The 19,886-nt window shown below is 39.3% G+C and overlaps 1 protein-coding gene across 1 annotated transcript; it reads left to right on the forward strand.

The window, feature by feature from the left end:
- The first annotated feature begins 1,568 nt into the window (after nt 1-1,568).
- On the forward strand, nt 1,569-18,614 carry gstt1a (glutathione S-transferase theta 1a). Its single transcript, XM_080036172.1, has 10 exons — nt 1,569-1,725; nt 3,278-3,365; nt 4,080-4,236; nt 5,911-6,087; nt 6,699-6,896; nt 12,949-13,114; nt 14,411-14,498; nt 15,718-15,874; nt 17,511-17,687; nt 18,189-18,614. Exons 1-10 carry the CDS (start codon nt 1,620-1,622, stop codon nt 18,387-18,389), a joined length of 1,515 nt encoding a protein of 504 aa, XP_079892298.1. The 5' UTR covers nt 1,569-1,619; the 3' UTR covers nt 18,390-18,614.
- Nucleotides 18,615-19,886: the final 1,272 nt, after the last annotated feature.

Below are 19,886 nucleotides of genomic sequence, written 5' to 3' on the forward strand. Positions count from 1 at the left end.
TCCCACAACAACCCTTTCAAAATAAAAGGTTTTAGTCACTTTAATCTGTTTAGTTTTTTTAATCACTTTAGTTTGTAGATAATTACAGATTATTAAATTCACAAAAAGCACAGTCATAATTCTTATATTATATATTATTAGATTCAATGTATACATCCATCCATCCAGTTTAGTCAACTAAAAATGATCTCCTCAAAAATATTTTATTTGTCCGACCAAACTTTTTTAACTTACAGTGAGTTCAACAAATGAAAGCAGAAACGTCATATTATAATTTATTTTAAAGGCAAGGCAATTTTATTTATAAAGCACATTTCAGGCACAGGGCCACTCAAGGTGCTTCACAGGGTTAAAATAAAAAAAAAGAATACAAATACAAAAAAGGAACAAATTTAAACAAATATTTTCATCCATACTTAATATTTATAACAATGAGGATGATTTACAAACTTTCTACCTGTGTTTCAATCCTCTAATGTTTTATGCTGCACACTTTACATCTGTTTCTGATTCAAGTAATCAACTCAATGTGAAACTCCTGAAGCTGCTTGGTAACGAGTTGATGATATGAATCAGCTGTTAGAGCCAGGAGTGCAGAGAAAGCAGGAAAAGTGGTTCTCCAAGAGAGGATTGAGAAACATACCCTGCGTTCCAATCCCAAAAGTTTAGGATGTCCCAATGCATGCATGTCAAATGCAGTATGCCAAAAATACCCAGATGCCCCTCTAACTCCAGTAGCATTTTGGAGTATTCGTCTTTATTCTTGACATTTCTCAACAATGAAAAAAAAAAATACTTATCTGATTTTTCCCCCCTCTCACATGGCCCTAATGACTCTTCTGTACTTTAGTATGTAGTGCAGTTATAGAAAAAGTGTGTGATTTGGTACGCAGGGACTGTAATAAAAGAACCGTTTGTGCAAGTAGCCGAGTGTGAATCACGTGATGATTAAGTCATATTTCAACAATGTAGCCATGTGATCATTGATCGCATGTCAGACTTTCACTATTAGTGGAGCAGATAAGTGCTGCAATCTTTACATTTTTGACACAAGCGTGATAATTGGCTTCAGCAGTCTCCATGGGTCACTTGACAAGAAAATTGTGAAACAAAATTAAAAAAAAAAAAAAAATCATGAAAAAACCCAATACATTTCTATGATGAAAAAACCCAATGCATTTCTATGATGACAATTTCAAATGTCTGACAATTTTCACGCTTGTATCATCAACTGAAAGATTCTGACTAATAAAATAAGCATTTAGCCGCTCCACTGTAAAGTCTGTCTGCTGCTGTAAACTCATTACACACAGGAGACTGAATCACATATTAGAGCCTCGTCAATCTGAGCAAACTGTGATAATCTGAGCAGTGTTTACGAAAGGTTGTACCAAGCCAAGGGCCAAAGGTGAGACTGCTCTACCATGACCGCGTGCTCACTTTGAACTGTCGCCACCGTTTAAATTATCAATGAGCCTCACAGCAACGAGAGGCGGAGCTATAACACACACACACACACACACACACACACACACACACACACACACACAGGATAACAGACGCGGCAGGAAAAAGGACTGAGAACACACAGAGAGAACGCTGAATACATCTGCAACAATATGGAGCTCTACCTCGACCTGTACTCTCAGCCATGCCGCGCCGTCTTCCTATTCGCCAAGGCTGTCGGGATTCCCTTTGAGTTTAAGATGGTGTCCCTCGCTGCAGGTAATGTGAGACAAACATTAAGCTTTTTGAATACATACAGAGCCTATTTGTGCATGTTTTAGTAAGGTTTTTAGGCTCTTAGTTCGCATTTTGCTTCAATATAGTAGTTTGCTGTTACTTGAGCTTTTGGAAAACGGTACAGAAAGTTCCCAGATGTTTGCAGACTTGTTGCATAACAACGTCAAGCCACATTTTTGAACCGGGTCATTTAGTTTCCAGCTGTTTTTTTTTCTCTCTCACTTTACCAGAATGCTTAGACAGAGGAGAAACAGGAAATTCCAGAGGTTGTGATTAGATATTCCAACATTACACCCTAAAGTGACATTGTGTGGACTTTTAACTAACTTCAGCAAGCTTAACTGAAGCTAAAAAAACTGAAGATAGAAAAATAATAATAGAAATGTACAGAAAAAAAACACTACTTTTTTTGTCATTTTTTTTTATTGGTTTTTAGTGTCAAACATTTCAACATCATTCATCATAGCTTCTGTGTGTGGTCTCTATGACATGAATAGTACATTATGAAAAAGTATCTTAAAAGTACACACATACACAATTGACCACAATTTTTTGATCTCTCATTTTTCTGAATGAGTTAACTTATTCTGTTAAAAAAAAAGGAAAGAGACGGACATACTCCTTTGGGCTATCAGCTTACATTCTCACATTTCACCCAGAAAGCTGATACCATCATCCAGTAGTAGACTCCCAGATAACAACACTTTACCAGCACACAGTGGGTGGAACGTCCCGAGTCAGAGGTCAAAGCAATCCTGACAAAACCTTCCCGTCTCTCTGAGGTGATTGGTTCCAGCTGGGAAGTGTTGGGAATGAAAATATGGGAACGAAAGAGAAATGTTTGGAAGCAGATAAGGACACAACGGGAAGGGGGAGGGAACAAATCTCACTCAGTTATGTTATTCCTCTTTCAGTGGCCATTTTTTTTCTGCGTTTGACAACAGATATTGCTGCATTCCAAATCGCATACTCCTACATTTACATTGAAAACATATGGCTGCATTCCAAATCGCATACTCCTATACATACGCCTACATTTATTTTTACTATTATACATACTACAACTGATCATAACAAGTATGTAGTTTGCATGCAGTATGCTACAATTGGGTCATACTTTAACTATTGTTATTTCTTCATAACATTGTGCGTTAGTGTAGTTTATTAGGAACCCCATTAGCTAAAGCAGGGCTGCAGCTATTCTACTTGGGATTCCACACATTCAGAACTCACTTATTAACTTATATATCCGTCGCATCGCTGTTTGTTTTCAGAGGCTCAATCAATGTGACGTTACTTCAGATGTGCAGTGGATTGTGGGTCAGAATTGCCAAAAAAAAAGCCTGCGGGTTTCCACACTAAGAATCAAGACTGGATGTAGTGGGGCATCCGGGTATTTTTCAGCATGCTGCATTTGACCACATGTATCGGGGACATCCTAAATCTTTTTCTACAATACTAAATAGCAGGGACGTATAGGGAATGGAACGCAAGGCATCTGTGACACTCTTTCGTCTGTGTTTGTTGGTCTCAGGTGAGCAGCACAGTGACGAGTTTGGAAACATCAGCGTTGTGAGAAAGGTTCCCGTCATGAAGGATGGAAGCTTCATTCTGACTGAAAGGTAAAACCATACACTGGGTTTAGCATTTATTCCCTCCTTTTCATCTACAAATAATTCCACCCGGGTCAGTTCTCTGCATGTCTTCCCCTCTTTGCCCCCATTTCAACTCTGTCTCTCCAAAATCTATCTAATAAACAATAATGCCAAAAAAGGAATCTAAATAAAAAAAATAAAATCTACAAATAATAACATCACATTTTTGAAGGTTGATTCTGAGGGATTTGAACAGCTGAGTTTGTTGAGCTCTCTCAATTTTTTTTTTTTTTAAAGATTCTTTTAGGCTTTTTTTTCTTATTTGCTTCGCTTCATTAAACAGATTTGGAGTTGAAATGGGGCAAAGAGGGTAAGATGGTAAGACATGCAGAGAACGACCCGGGTCTGCTGTGAAGAGGACTGAGCCTCTATGGGGGCTGCACTACGAGCGCCCCCTGCCATCATTTCATTTTTTTCATCATCATGTTATCATTTAACAGGGCCTGTGTCACCAAGCCAAACAGATAAATTTCGGCCTTGATCCTTTATCAATGTAGTTTAAATGTAAGTTTGTTGGGCTTAAAGCGCAAAAGGTCAGGAGGCAACAGAGAGAATTTAATGACCAATGCTTGTCTTGGATCACGTGAATTGTTCCGTCTCACTTCCTCCCTGTAGTAAATAAGTATTAATGTGGATTCTGTTGTGGTTAAAACTTTAATTTCTATCTTTTCTTTCTTACAGTACTGCGATCCTGGAGTACATGGTTCAGAAGCATTCGTCCACAGTGGCCGACCACTGGTTTCCAGCCGAGCTGCAGCAGCGAGCTCGTGTTAATGAATACCTCTCCTGGCAGCATATGAACCTCAGGATTCATGGGTCAAAGATCTTTATGCTGAAGGTACGAGTCTAATGTTTACCCAATGCTGTGTCCTCACCTGATACACACAACTCACCTGATTCACGCATTTTAACATTTAAAGCTGGGGTATATGATTTCTGATTTGTCAAAGTTAACATGAGCTGTGTACACTTTGTCAGCGAGGCTCCTATTCTCTGTTCTTATTGGCTGTTGGGACTGTCCATTCACTTTGGACCGACGTTGTTGGTGTAGAGCGTGTCAGGGAGGCACCATAGGGGAGGGACCAAAGAGAACAAGTGGAACGGTTGAGGTATTTGTATTCGAATCTGTAGCCCAACTGCTATTTTCTCCCCAAATCATATACCCCAGCTTTAATTTTGTTCCTTTTGTAGCACTGACATTTCAAATGATATAATAACTGATAGTTACTTCACTTCACCTGAGCAAGACTGTAGTATTTAGATGGAGGGCTTTTCTTCCTTCGTCCTTATAATAACAAACAAATGTATACATGTTATCCTCGTGCTATCCTCGATTGGAATACTGAATCTTATCGTACCGGTTTTAGTGGACTCCTCCTCCTTATATGATATTAAAGGTGCAGTGTGTAATATGACATCATCAAGAAAGTTCTACAAAGTTCTAGAATGCAACGCTCCCTGGGTAACCCCAACCCTTTTGAATAATAACAGAAGCTACAGTGGCCTTCAAGGACAAGAACAATTCTACATTTTAAACAATGCACCTGATGACATTCCAACTATGACACTTTCAAGATGGCGGCGCTAGCCCTTGGTCCAAAATATACAGACATATGGACATATATGAGACCCTTTCTAAGAGAAAAAATAATAATTCAAAAAAAATGGTCAGCTATTATGCACTAAATTAAATGTACTTATGGATATTATAATTACTTTCTACAAATTCTGCTAGGAAATAAAACCCAAAATTCTACACACTGAAGGTTTAAGTTCCCCAAGCTCGCTCCAACCTATTAATGACTGCCTTTTCATTTAGTGCTCCAAATTCATGAGATGCCTTGCAAAGCAGCTTAAGAACAACTACTCTTACTACCATCTGTATATTTAAAGCATGTGTTGTGTGTTGACACCACTTCTAGGTTGTACATAGATTCTTGCTCTTCATTGCGCTTTAAAAACAGTTTTGTTCCAGCTGCAATCACGCTGATGAACAAGCTGTAGAAACTGCTACATTTGCACAACATTTATTTAGTATTTATTATTTATTTATTTGTTGATATTTTTTAGATAATTTTTTCTGGTTTTTACTATATCTGAATTATGTTGGTCAGTTTTAAGTGTCCACATTTGGATTAGCACTGGAGCACTTTAACTGTTTTACCTACTGTATGTAACAGTCCCATTTGTGTTTGTGTGTATGTGATGTCTTAAACTGTGTAACGGAAGCTCACTTTTAAACTGCAAAACAAGTTTACCTACGTGTACAAATAAAGTAACCTAACCTAACCCAACCCAACCCAACCCAACCCAACCTAACCCAACCCAACCCAACCCAACCCAACCCAACCCAACCCAACCCAACCCAACCCAACCCAACCCAACCTAACCTAACATAACCCAACCCAACCCAACCCAACCCAACCCATCCCATCCCATCCCAACCCAACCCAACCCAACCCAACCCAACCCAACCCAACCCAACCTAACCTTTCCGTGTCTCTGTGCCCAGGCTCTGTATCCCGTAATGATGGACGCTGAGGTTCCTAAAGACAAGATGGACACCGCCATCGAGGATCTGAACCAGTCGCTCCAACTGCTGGAGGAGAAATTCCTGCAGAACAAACCGTTCATCATCGGAGACCAAATCTCTCTGGTTGATGTGGTGGCTATATGTGACCTCATGCATGTAAGACTGCTGCACTGTTTAGGCTTGTTTGTGTGTGTGTGTGTGTCGCTGCAACAAATACATCTATATTCTGTTTTAAGCTTCAAAACTAACAAAACCATATTTCACTGATCCCAAAGTTATATCTCTAATCTTTGAGGGCATCAAGTCATCCAAGATCATTAGATCTTCATTTATATTTTATATCTACATAGGAGCGGGGCGCTGAGGCCGCCATTTTGCACCCCATGTTTCTACAGTAGCACGGAACAGACAAACTTAACGGCCTTATGCGTTTTTATATATAGTGGGCGTCCTTGGGAAATGCACCTGTTGGAAGACGAAGAAGAAGTACTATAGAATAAATAACTAAATACATCTTCACCTCATCACTTGATATTGTGGAAAGACTTGAGGCAGTGGTGGATGATGCCATTAGTAACTATATCTTATTTTCCTTGAAGGACTTGGTATCTTCTGCAAATTCTCAGAACGGGAGGGGTTAGCAAGGGAGCGTTGACATCTAGAATCTCACCACCAGATGATGCCAAAATACTCTGATATCACACTACCTTTTAAACATTCGGTATTTGCATTATGCATTAAGGCTGTGTTTGTTGTGTGTTTTTCAGCCCGTTGGAGCCGGTTTGAACGTGTTTGAAGGCCGGCCCAAGCTGACAGCCTGGAGAGACCGGGTGAAGAAAGCGCTCGGGGAAAAGTTGTTTGACGAAGCTCATGAGATGATCATGACGGCCATCAACATGAAGGAGATAATGCAGAACAACCCCAATCTGGAGATGATCAAACCAAAGTTTCAGAAGATGTTCCAATGAGGACATGCCTGTGTAAAAACATCAAAGACCTTCCTAATGTTTAACTTTCTTCAAAGTGTGAACTGAAAACTTTTCAGCTGTGAATATTAACAAGGAAAAATGTGTTATTGTTTTGTATGTTATATATATCTGTTATGCACATTTATGATCCTTGTACCACATTAAACAATGCATAAAAATGACATTAAACATTGTGTCAAATTATTAACTGAATATTAATTTTTTCTATATAGAATATATATATTTTTTTAGCCTAAGCCTTTACAGCTTTGTAGGTTACAAGCTGTATGGATAAGATGTATCCTAATTATTAATTAGAATATTAGTTACCTGCTTCATTTATATGGCACTTTTCAAAGAGAATAAATAAACTCCGGGTAAAGAGTGAACTTTGATCTGTACTCACTGGAGACAAAAGTCCAGGATAGCACTTTATCTACTTGTTTAGTTTTTCCGGGGTCACTTATGAGTAAGTTATATTTAGTAATCATTTCAGCCACTTTCATAGTAGTTTGTCAATCTGAGACCATTTGTGAAGAAGTTTAAACAACATAAAGACACATTGAGTGTATTATTGTGGTTTAGACAATGACAAAGTGTAAAAAGACTTTAAACAGAATAACAAAGACAACTAATACTACTTCATACAGACTAATTACATTTATTTAATTATTTCTTAGTTTGAGGAGAAAACAATCCAAACATAAATATAGCTTTTTATGTGTGACTTTTTATGAGTTTATCTGTGTGACTCCTGATCCTGTAATCCTGTACAAACATTTACAGATGTCGCGCCAAAGAAAATATTATGTATCGTTAGAAAAATACATGTGTAGTTATGAACTCAGGACAAAGTTTCATCAGTTTTTTAGCTTCATATTAATGCTCCCTCAAAAATAAGCAGAAAACTTATAAACAAAAAAAAATAAAATAATAATAAAATAAATGATGACTCTTTCCACATTTTTAATGTTAGGTCTTTATTTATTTTTATGCAGCAAATTAAGGAAAGTATTATCAATATGTGTTGGCAATAATAAACAGTATCTGTATCGATGTCAGTATTAACAACATGTATTAATAAATGGTTATTATTGGTCATACATTATAAGGAACACATTTAACAACATGTGTGGATATGCACAAAAAGAAAATTCATAAACATGTTCACACCGATCCATTTCACAGAAATAAATTCACACAATCAGTGACAAAAAATAAAATAACTCAGAATATCCACATTATAAATTAAATAAAAAAAAGATGATTTACTCAAACTTGTAATCCTTACATTAGCTCCAACTTTATATGTTTCAAAAACTCTCTTAAATGATAATTTCCTTCCCTAAAATACATGTTGAATCTTAAACCGTAGGATACAACAAGTGATAACACCAACAAAAGTGGTTCTGCTTAATTAGAAACTTTAAAATTCCAAAAGCTAAAACTGGAGCCAGGAAATCTGTGCAAGCAACAATATATCTGAGCACGAACATACAGGTTGAGCCGAAGCACTATAAATCTGAATGTGGGAAGGTGTAATATAAGAATGGGGTTAAAGTTCAAGAGTAGAATGACAAAATCATAGTGTGAAATCAATAAATCATGCTGTCAAATCGAAAGATCACACTTGAATAAAGATAGGAAAAAAATTCAATATACTGTACAAGGCCGGTGGTTTGAGTACCATTGCTGGGTTCACAACTGCCTAACAGAACCACAACAGGCATTTAAATCAACCAAACACTGCACTGTGAAAGTGCACTTAAAAACATCACATCAAAAAACAAATCACCTCGAATCAAGTTTTACCTGCTGATCAAATACACAAAGAGTACACTCACAAATATATAATCAAAGAACAATGCGATATCAGTCCCTCAATGGGGAACTTACACTTTACACTCTGTTGTCATATATTGTATTTTGTTATGCATACACAGGCCCGAAAGACACACAAGCATATAGAAGAGAGAGCTGTCAGAGTTATGATGCTGCCCCACGATAATCTCCTAGAGCAGATAGGGATTCAGTGCCTTGTTGAGGGGCACTTGGGCAGTGCTCATGGGGAGGACTGGCACCTCTACTGCTACCAGTCCACACTCAAAGTCTGGTCCATGCTAGATGTGAACCCAAGGCTTCACGCACTGAGCTACTGTCCCCCCCGATGTGATGTGAAAGAAAGTCCTTCCCAACTCATTTGCAGTCACAGAGACTTTCACCGGTAAAATCTTCACTTCGGTGGCTTCACTCGAAGCGTTAAGGTATGGAAACATCCGCTCTGTGAAAGTCCGTTTGACGGTGTGTATGTGTGTGTTAGTGTCAGCATCATAGAACGACAGCTTTCCTCTGTTCCAGTCCAGTTCCACCATGATTCTCTGGAGCTTCTTCTGCACTTTAATAACAGTGTCTGGACCTGATGACCAACATGAGTATAGACCTGCATATAACCATATTCCCATTAATCCAGACTGTTTGCCTCCCTTCCTCTGGGCAGACTCTGCTAACACACCCACTACCCAGTCTGTACTATCTCCAACCTGGACAACCCACCTGTGAGTCCCTGAGTTAAAGCCCTCAGAGCTCAGGACAGAGCAGGAATAGTCAAACCTCTCTGGATTATCAGGAAGCTGCTGTTTGTCCCATACATGTCTAATACTGGTCAGATCTTCAGACACGATGAGTTCTGGATGAGCAGTGTTTGGGTCCAGAACCAGAGGAGTGTAGGAGACCATGTCCCTCATCTTGTTCCAGATGTTGAAGGTCAGGTTGCCCAGGTGTTTGGCCTCGTCTATCAGAGCTCCTGAGAGCAGCTGTGGATCATCTAGTAGTGCACTCTGCTGGACCCTTTCCACTGCAGCCTTGTAGTTCTGCAGGAATGCGATGTTTTCAGCTCTCAGCTCCACCTCAGTGACTCTGACTGTGTCTGAAAGAGCTGCTATCTCTCTGCTCAGAGCCTCCATCTTCTCCTTCATCATCCGACTCTTCTTCTCCTCTTCCTCCCTCAGTGCAGCCAACCTGGCCTCCTCTTCCTTTTCTAGAAACTGGTGAAGCTTCTTAAACTGCTCCTGAATCTGGGTCTTTGTGTGTCGGGCCTGGATCTTTGTGTGTCTTGCTGTCTGATCAGACTTAACTTTAACTTGTTCAGAAAGCTTTAACGTCTTCTTCAAGAGCTCCAGAGTTTCCTCAAGTTTCTTCTTGAGTTGTGCTGCAGCTTCATCGATGGGTCTGAATCTGTGGCGATTGTGTTTTTCTGAATCTCTACAGATCAGACAAACTGGCTGCTGATGGTCCAGACAGAAGAGTTTGAGTTTCTCAGAGTGCAGACTGCAGAGAGCCTCTGAAGCTTTCTGATCTCTCTCCAGTAAGAAGGTCTCACACAGGTTCTTTAAGGCTAGGTTAGGAGGTGAGAATGCCTTTGAAGATCTGCTCTTACAAACTGGACACTCTTGAATTGTTTTGTCTTTCCACGATGTCTGCAGACAGTCTTTACAGAAGCTGTGGCTACATGACAGAAGAACAGGATCTTTGAATATGTCATGGCAGACCGGACAGCAGAGATCCTCCTCTAATCTGGAAGCCATTTAGTCTCTGAATAATTTAAAAAGACACAGCAGGCCGGCAGTTCCAACAGGAAATCTCTCCCTTTAAAGTTACCTTCACTTCGAGCCTGTGTTTAAAAAAATATTTGGTTCAATTTGTGAAGTCAGCAGCATGGAGTGTCCTAGTATTCCCAGTATTACCACTTGTAGCTGTGTCTCTCTCTGTGGAAGAGTTGTTTTCGAATGTGAATCTTATCGTCTGTGTAGAAGAATAAAACTTGTTGCCTGGTTTATTTCAGGAGATAAGCAGAGCTTTATCATTACAGTTCCAAAGTTCAAGGTCCCCATTAGATATTGTGGATCCGACTTTAAAGGGATAGTTCAGTATATTTGAGGGCTGGTTGAACTAAGTGGCATCCTTAGGAAGAAGCTGTTGACTCTCTGAAGGGCTGTATGACACAAAGAGAGAGCCAGGAAACACATTGCCTTCCTTGCAAATCCTTTTGGGTTTACCGAACAGTTGTTAGGCCAGAAGTAAAGAGGACACCTCACAAGCAAGGATAGACAACCATATCCAAAGCACCTACAGTGATAAAACCACAGCCTCCAACACTAAATAACCCAGTTGGAAGAAGTAGTAGACAGTAGTCATTCTAGTCAGTAGAATCACCACAGCACCTGGAGCTAATGGAGTGCCATATATGGTGCACAAGATGTCTCCCAAGTTCATGCATAGACTGTAGAAGATCCTAAGGGTGATCTGGAGAAGGGGGAGGTGGCCCAACAATGGAAAGACGCAGAATGTGAATGGATCCCAAAGGAGGAGAACTCTGCTAACACCGAGCAGTTCAGAACGATCTTTAGCTTAAAGCTGGGGTATGTGATTTCTGTGTCAGGGAGGGACCAAAGAGAACAAGGGGAGCGGTTGAGGTATTTGGATTCGAATCTCTATCCCAACTGCTATTTTCTCCCCAAATCCTCCAACCCAGCTTAAATGTGTTGAGGTGAAGATATTTTTTCAGTATCTACCTACCTCATGCTGGCCAGGTCTGATGAAGCGGAGTGCAGAGGCCCAATAACCAAATCTAGAGTCCGACAGCCCCCCATCAGAGCATTTATGGATAACTTGACAGTAACAACATCGTCAGTTCCAGGAGCCAGATGAATATACCACGGAAAACTGTATTATAACATATTTGTTATTGTCTAGTTTTACAGATGATGTTGTGTATCCCTGCATGTACATTCGTAATGTGTTCTTTGTGTAAATACAAAGTTGCTCTGTCCGCCCCTCAGGAAACTTTGCAATCGGAAGACGTCACACACTATTGATCTGTCTGGAGCCTCCATCTCTGCTGACCGCTGAACCACTTCCTGTCTACAGTAAGAAAGACAAATCTACTTTGTCCCACAACAACCCTTTTAAAAATAAAAGGTTTATATCACTTTAATCCTGCTTTTGTTCCAACTGGTGATCTGTTTGTAGATCATTTTATAACTGTTAGGATCTATCTATCTATCTATCTATCTATCTATCTATCTATCTATCTATCTATCTATCTATCTATCTATCTATCTATCTATCTATCTATCTATCTATCTATCTATCTATCTATCTATCTATCTATCTATCAAATTTACTTTAAAAATGTCTAGCTAGTTGTTAATAGTTCAAACGCTGCGTCATCACCTCAATTTGCACATGGCAGCTGTTTAAATCTACTAAGCATGCTCCACCCTTACTCAATAACAGCTAAATGCTCATGATCGGTAAATGGACTTGACTTACTGTATATAGCGCTTTTAGCCGGTTTTCTCAGCCCCAAAGCACTTTACATTTCTTATCACATTCACCAATTCATACCGGTGGCAGTAGCCGCCATGCAAGGCCCTCTCTGAATCATCAAGAGCAATTTGGGGTTCAGTGTCTTGCCCAGGGACACTTGGACATGTGGCGGGTAGGCGGGGATCGAACCTCTGACCCTGCGCTCCAGAGGACGACCTCCCTACCCATTTCGCCACTGCTGCCCTAAATCAGCTGTTAGAGTCAGGAGAGACAAGAGGACCTCCGAGAGGAGATTGAGAAACACTGTTAGGAAAGAACCGTTTGTGCAAGTAGCAGAGTGTGAATCATGTGATGATTAAGTAATATTTTAAAAATATATCCATGCGATCATGTCATGAAATGTCGAACTTCTACTATTGTGTGGATGCTCTTATAAACTCATAATACAGACAAGACTGCATCACAGAGTAAACCGTAGGCACATCGAACTGATAAAACTGATAATCTGAGCAGTGTTTACAAAACCTTGAACCAAGCCAAGGGCCAAAGGTGAGACTGCTCTACCATGACCGCCTGCTCACTTTGAACTGTCGCCACCGTTTAAATTATCAATGAGCCTCACAGCAATGAGAGGCGGAGCTATACACACGCACACACACCCACCCACACACACACCCACACACACACCCACACCCAGACAGACACAAGATAACCGACGCAGCAGGAAAAAGGACTGAGAACACAGAGAGAACGCTGTGCAAGCCAAAACATCTGCAACAATATGGAGCTCTACCTCGACCTGTACTCTCAGCCATGCCGCTCTGTCTTCCTATTCGCCAAGGCTGTCGGGATTCCCTTTGAGTTTAAGATGGTGTCCCTCGCTGCAGGTAATGTGAGACATACATTAAGCTCTATGTGCATGTTTAAATTTGCTTTTTGATTGCTTTTTAAATTTGCATTCTGCTCTAATGTAGTAGTTAATTGTAACTTGAGCTTTTGAGAATGCTATAGATAAGTTCACAGATGTTTGCAGACTTGTTGCATACCCTCCAGTCTCAAACATTTGGAAGGTGTGATTTTCAGAATTTTTTTTTCTCTCTCTCTCTCTCTCTCTCTATCGCTCTCTCTGTCTATGTAAACACATGATGCAGACACTGGGAGTTGAATGTCCTTGAGGCATTTAACCCGCTCCGATAACCCGTCCACTTCCAATGGACATAATTTTTCCAGGACGCGTAGACCGAGAGAGAAACAGGAAATTCCAGGAGTTGCGAGTTTCCAAGTTTTACTGCTGTGAAAAAACTGAATGTAGTTCAATTATAGAAATGATAGAAAAAAATAATCCTAGTTTCTTTGTGCATGTGTGTGTGTGTGTGTGTGTGTGTGTATGTGTGTGTGTGTGTGTGTGTGTGTGTGTGTTTGTATGTGTGTGTGTGTGTGTGTGTGTGTGTGTGTGTGTGTGTGTGTGTGTGTGTGCGTGTGTGTGTGTGTGCATATGGATCATAATTGCATTCTGAATGGTTTAAAAAAAGAAAAAAGAAAGAGAAAGAAATCCTCCTTTGGGCTATCAGCTTACATTCTCACATTTCACCCAGAAAGTTGACGAACCCTTCCAGTGAAGTGAGAAGTGAGTAGTAGACTTACGTTAACTCCCAGATGACAACACTTTACCAGCACACAGTGGGTGGGACGTCCCGAGTCAGAGGTCAAAGCAATCCTGACAAAACATTCCCGTGTCTCTGAGGTGATCGGGTCCAGCAGGGAAGTGTTGGGAAAGAAAATATAGGAACGAGAAGCGTTTGACAGCAGAGAAGGACAAAAGGGGAACGGGGGAGTTCAAAACATCCCTGCGTTCCAAATCACATACTCTTTCTTTTTACTACACTACAGTAGTTTTAGGGCCACAGGAGAGAGAAAGAATCAGATAAGGAAGATTCGTTTTTCATTATGTCGAGAAATGTCAAGAATAAAAGACGAATACTGCAAAATGCAATTGGAGTTAGTTGGGGCATCTAGGTATTTTCAGCATACTACAATTGACTTGCATGTATTGGGTAATCCTAAATCTTTTTCTGGCGTACTAAATAGTATGGAATGCTGTGATTGTTATTCTTCTTTCAGCAGCCATTTTGTCTTGTGGTTTGAACACATCTGTGATTCTCTTATCTGTGTGTTTGACTCAGGTCAGCATTTCAGCGAGGAGTTTGGAAAAATCAGCGTCGTGAGGAAGGTTCCGGCCATGAAGGATGGAAGCTTCATTCTGACTGAAAGGTACAACAATGGACAAATTCCTTAAATCTACAATCTACAGTTACAATCATGAGGCTTCAAATAAAGCTGGGGTGGAGGATTTTGGGAGAAAATGGCAGTTGGGATAGAGATTCAAATCTAAATACCTCAACCGCTCCACTTGTTCTCTTTGGTCCCTCCCCTATGGTCCCTCCATGACACGCTCTACACCAACAAATTTGTGCCAAAGTGAATGGACAGTCCCAACAGCCAATAAGAACAGAGAATCGGAGCCTCTCTCTGATTGGTCAAAGTGTACAGCTCATGTTAACTCATTCACTGTTTTGTGTTTTTTTTTTACATTTTTGGGGAATTTTGAAAAAAATAAAAATTCGGAATGTTTGCAAAAAAAAATAAAAAATCGTAATGTTCGCGAAAACCCAAGCCGCTTGTACCTCTATCTCATTATCTCGCATGTGCAATACTGTCCCTATGTAAATAAACAAATAGAAGGGAGATATGATTTGAAGTTATGGTGAGAGAGTTGCAACACAGCTCTCCAGCGGGATCCAAACTGTGTGAATCTTCTGGTTCATGGTCTTGACCGCATGACCACAGGGTACAGAGCCGACCGCACCCATTCAACAATACAAGCAGCTGTTGCATAGAGGCCCCCCTGGTCCCAGGAAAGATATTTTAAAATAAAACGAAACAATGCCAAAATAAAATGTGAACTTCCTTAACAAAAGCTGACATCATTTGTACTTTGGAGCCGTTTACACCAACAATTCTTGAGAAAAACAGCGCGTTGAGAGATGGAGAAATGGACTGTTAAAGTGAACTGTCCCCAACCGAACAGGCACTGCCATGATTCTCTGGTAAAATCATGAATAATCGTGTTATTCAACAGGTTATCAGTAATAATATTTTGTGGCATATCTATCAATTCTTTATCGCATCACGTCGGGAAATTTCTCACGATTCAGAGTTCCAAGCATAATAGACTTTTTTTTATTATCATTTAATTGTAAGAGCAGAATCAGCAAATACGATAAGACGACTTCTTGCCTTTACTTTTGCAAGTAATTGCCTAAAACAGTGTTGTGGCCAAACATTGTCCATGCAGTCAAGTCACCCCCGAAGGTCTATCCTGAGCCAGGAAAAACACTGGACTTGTTCTGTGTCACTTTTTCACTGCAGTAAATATGTATAAATGTGGATTCTGTTGTGATTTATAACTTTATTTTCTTGTTCTCCTCAGCACTGCGATCCTGGAGTACATGGTTCAGAAGCATTCCTCCACAGTGCCCGACCACTGGTTTCCAGCCGAGCTGCAGCGGCGAGCTCGTGTTAATGAATACCTCTCCTGGCAGCATATGAACCTCAGGAGTCATGGGTCAAAGGTCTTCCTGCTCCGGGTACGATACCCACAGTAACACAGGCTGTGTCCTCACATGACACACTTCAAATCAATCGCACATTTTAACTTGGGTTGGCAGCAACTCATTTTGGCTCCCTTTTAAACTTTCCCCAAATTCTCCCATAGTATATTGTTTTATTGTCCAGTAAAACATATATTTCATATATATATATATACTTCAACTGTAGCCTATTTGTTTTAGTTTCTGGCCTAACTCTACATTTTCTAAGATTACATTGAGCTAATCATGATGAAGTTACATTTGCCAAATACAAGTATTTACTGAACAGCACTTAAACACATCACAATGTAACTCAATACAACCTATGATAACCTCAATGACTTGTTATTTACCTCACCTGTGCAAGACTGTAGAATGGAGATAGTGGGTCTCTTCTTATGTGGACTCTAACCGACTCTTCTTAAGAAAAAGCAAATGTATACGTGTAAAGGATAATCAAGTAGTAGGTTTTTGTTATGCGGTTGTGTGGCAAGAAGGGGAGATCTGGTGTATGGACAATCCCCAAACTTCCCTGCTATTTAGTATGACAGGAACATATTTAGGATGTCCCAATACATGTGGTCAGTTGCAGCACGCTGAAAAGTACCTGGATGTCCAACTACATCCTTAGTCAAAATTGGTCCACTAACCAACTTTTTTTTATTTTTTTTTTATATATTTTATTTATACAAATTTTTCAATACAACATTTTTTAACAATACACAGAAAAACAAGCACATACAAAAGACAGAATTCGAAAAAAAAAAAAAAAAAAAAAAAAAAAAACAGCCATCACTCACTCATTTTAAATAAAGAACCTCAGGACCCAGTTTGAGGTATTTCCCTCTTAATGTGTTTAATGAAAGGGCCCCAAATATTTTTTTAATTTGGAATAACCACAGCAACTTTAAACATAGCGGCCAGAGGAGGCGATCCCAAAAGCCCATGGGAATGTAAATGTTTGGGTTAAAAAAGTTTTGTAATGTTAAGTACATGTTTTGATTGTGTTGCTTAATTTCAAATGTGTCAACATCACAACTGAAACGGCTGGTGTGTTTCATCATGTCTGGACAGTCTTCATGAATCCTCAACTCGTTAATATTAATTCTGACTAAACAGCACCACCTGCAGGCGAAGGATGTGTGAAATGCAGAGGTATTGAAAAAAAACTAACAGATCACCTTTTGCATTATGTGTAAATGTGCATTTATTACGTTATTCGCCTCAACATTATGCCTTACAACAATTAACGTAGTAATTTCGTAGTGATGAAACTTGAGCTAGAACTACACTTGCACTTGTCAGCCAGACCATTGTATAAACAATTAAAGCTCCGGAAAAAATGAAGAGACTAGTCTGGATTTTTCTTAAATCTTCATTTCTACATTACTTAATGGAAATGCTCTTAATGACGATTTTCTTTTTTTGGAATTTGGTAGCAAGATTGTCAGAAGTTTATATTATAAAACCAAAATGTTCATTCTACTCAAATATGCCTATACATAGTCAAATGAGAGACACTGAACATTTGGAGTGATCGCTTTAATTTTTTCCAGAGCTTTATGTAAACACTGATCTTTAACTTATTTTATGTTTGTGTGCTTGAATGAACTGTGTGTGTCTCTGTGCCCAGTCTCTGTATTCTGTCATCATGGACGCTGAGGTTCCTAAGGACAAGATGGACGCCGCCATCGAGGATCTGAACCAGTCGCTGCAACTGCTGGAGGAGAAATTCCTGCAGAACAAACCGTTCATCATCGGAGACCAAATCTCTCTGGCTGATCTGGTGGCTATAGTGGAGATCATGCAGGTAAGAATACAGCACTGGTTAGGCTACTGCTGCTACAAATAATACTTATTGTCCTTGATGGCCACCGTAGCTTCTATAAGAGTTTACCAAAGGGAGGGGTTAGCAAGGGAGCGTTGACATCTAGAATCTCACCACTAGATGATGCTCAATAATTCCAATATTACACACTGTCGCTACCTTTTGGAAATGGATCTATTACAATCCATTCTCAAAATCTCTCTGGCTGATCTGGTGGCTATAGCTGAGTAAAAAAGTACTATAAAACAAAAAACTAAATACATATACCAGAATCTCACCACTAAATGACTCTAAAATACGCCAATATTACACACTGTACCTTTTGAAAATGGATCTAGCAAAGATCCGATTATTGGTCTGTCTGCATGAGGGAACCCTGACCCCCAAGAGTATTGAATCCTCTCTCTCCATCTACTTGTAATGTAAACTACAGTATTATCTCTTATTTGTACATTCAGACTGTATTTACTGTTTGTTTTTCAGCCCGTTGGAACTGGTTTTGACGTGTTTGAAGGCCGGCCTAAGCTGACAGCCTGGAGAGACCGAGTGAAGAAAGCGCTCGGGGAAAAGTTGTTTGACGAAGCTCACGAGACGATCATGGCGGCCGGCAACATGAAGGAGATAATGCAGAACAACCCCAATCTGGAAATGCTCAAACCACAGTTTCGGAAGATTTTCAAATGAGGCAAATCTCTGTGTCGAAAGTTCAAATTTTTTCCTAATGTTTGTATGTTTGTCATGACGTACTGCCAAACATTTAACCAAATTCAAGCTTTTAAAATGTCAGGCCAACTGTGCAGCTGTGTGTATTAAAAAGAATTTGATAACAATTACTTCTTCAGCTGTGAATATTACCCAGGAAAAATGCACAAATGCACATTTATGAACCTTGTACCACCAAGTATTAAAACATGCATAAAAAAAAAATACATTTGTGAAACCTCTGTCATTGTTGAGCAGTGTGTCAGTTCATTAACTGCTGTCTGAAAAATAATTGTTTTGTTTTGATATAAAGCGGTATAAATAAATGTATTCTAATTATTAATTGAACAAACTTTATTTATACAGCACTTTTCTAAACAGATACATCAAGTTCTTTATATGTTTGAAAAGAACAACACTTATTTTAATAATATTTTAAAAACTATTAATTTTTATAGAATTTTTTCTTTATTTATCCTCGAAATATCAATTGATGGGTGACCCTCATTTACAATAATGTCGAGTAAATACCAGGAGCATTTATTCAAATAAGTGCAAAATATCCCCTTTTTAATTTTTTACATTACATATATACTAAAACAGTTATACTACACACAACTTAAAAACAACCGTTCTAGTAAATTATCATGCAGCATTTAAACTCAAATAAATACAATGAGGTAAATAGTGATATATGAAGTATTTATTTTCATGAATTGACCAAAAATCGACTGAATGGAAGCAGCTACATTCCAGCTGTGCACACATGACCGAGTCAGAGACCGAGCCATTGTGTTTACTGTTTTACCATCTGTCCAGTTTTTCTTCTCACAGCGTTTCATTTGTCTGGTAGGGGAACAACAAGGTCTTTATCTCAAAACTGAAACCAAGAACTGTCCAAAAGCAGACTGCATTCCAAACCATGTCAACACTTCTCACTTTTAAACTATCCCTGCGTTCCAAATCACATACTTTTTCTTTTTCCTACACTACATACTAAAGTAAAGAAGAGTTTTAGGGGCCACAGGACGGAAAAAAAAAATCATATGAGGACGATTTTTTTTTTCATTATGTCGAGAAATGTCAAGAACAAAGAGAAATACTCCAAAATGCTGTTGGAGTTAGAGGGGCATTTATGTATTTTCAGCATACTACAATCGACGTGCATGTATTGGGACATCCTAAATCTTTTTCTGGCATACTAAATAGTAGGGAAGTATGGGGATTGGAACGCAGGGTAAGAACTATTCAAAAGCAGACATGTTTCAGAATGAGAGTGAGCTGATGCAGATCCTTCTAGTGACCAGTTTTTACAACACTGCCATCTAGTGCGCATCTAGAGTTATAAGTACTGTACAATGCAAGTATTTGTTGTCCTCATTGGACACAAAAGCTCCGACTTTTCTGTGTTAAGACTGTTACTAAAGATTTTTTTTATTACCAATTAATCCAACCAGTTCCCTAGTGCATAAGGTGATG

Source organism: Ammodytes marinus (assembly GCF_949987685.1).
Source record: "Ammodytes marinus genome assembly, chromosome: 2".
NCBI lineage: Eukaryota > Metazoa > Chordata > Actinopteri > Uranoscopiformes > Ammodytidae > Ammodytes > Ammodytes marinus.

Bases quoted from the DNA above. Each gene is read 5' to 3' on its own strand.
- gstt1a (XM_080036172.1), top strand. From the start codon at position 1,620: ATGGAGCTCTACCTCGACCTGTACTCTCAGCCATGCCGCGCCGTCTTC. The intron at 1,726-3,277 runs GTAATGTGAGAC...TGTTGGTCTCAG, and splicing joins GATGGTGTCCCTCGCTGCAG to GTGAGCAGCACAGTGACGAG. The intron at 17,688-18,188 runs GTAAGAATACAG...TTTGTTTTTCAG, and splicing joins CTATAGTGGAGATCATGCAG to CCCGTTGGAACTGGTTTTGA.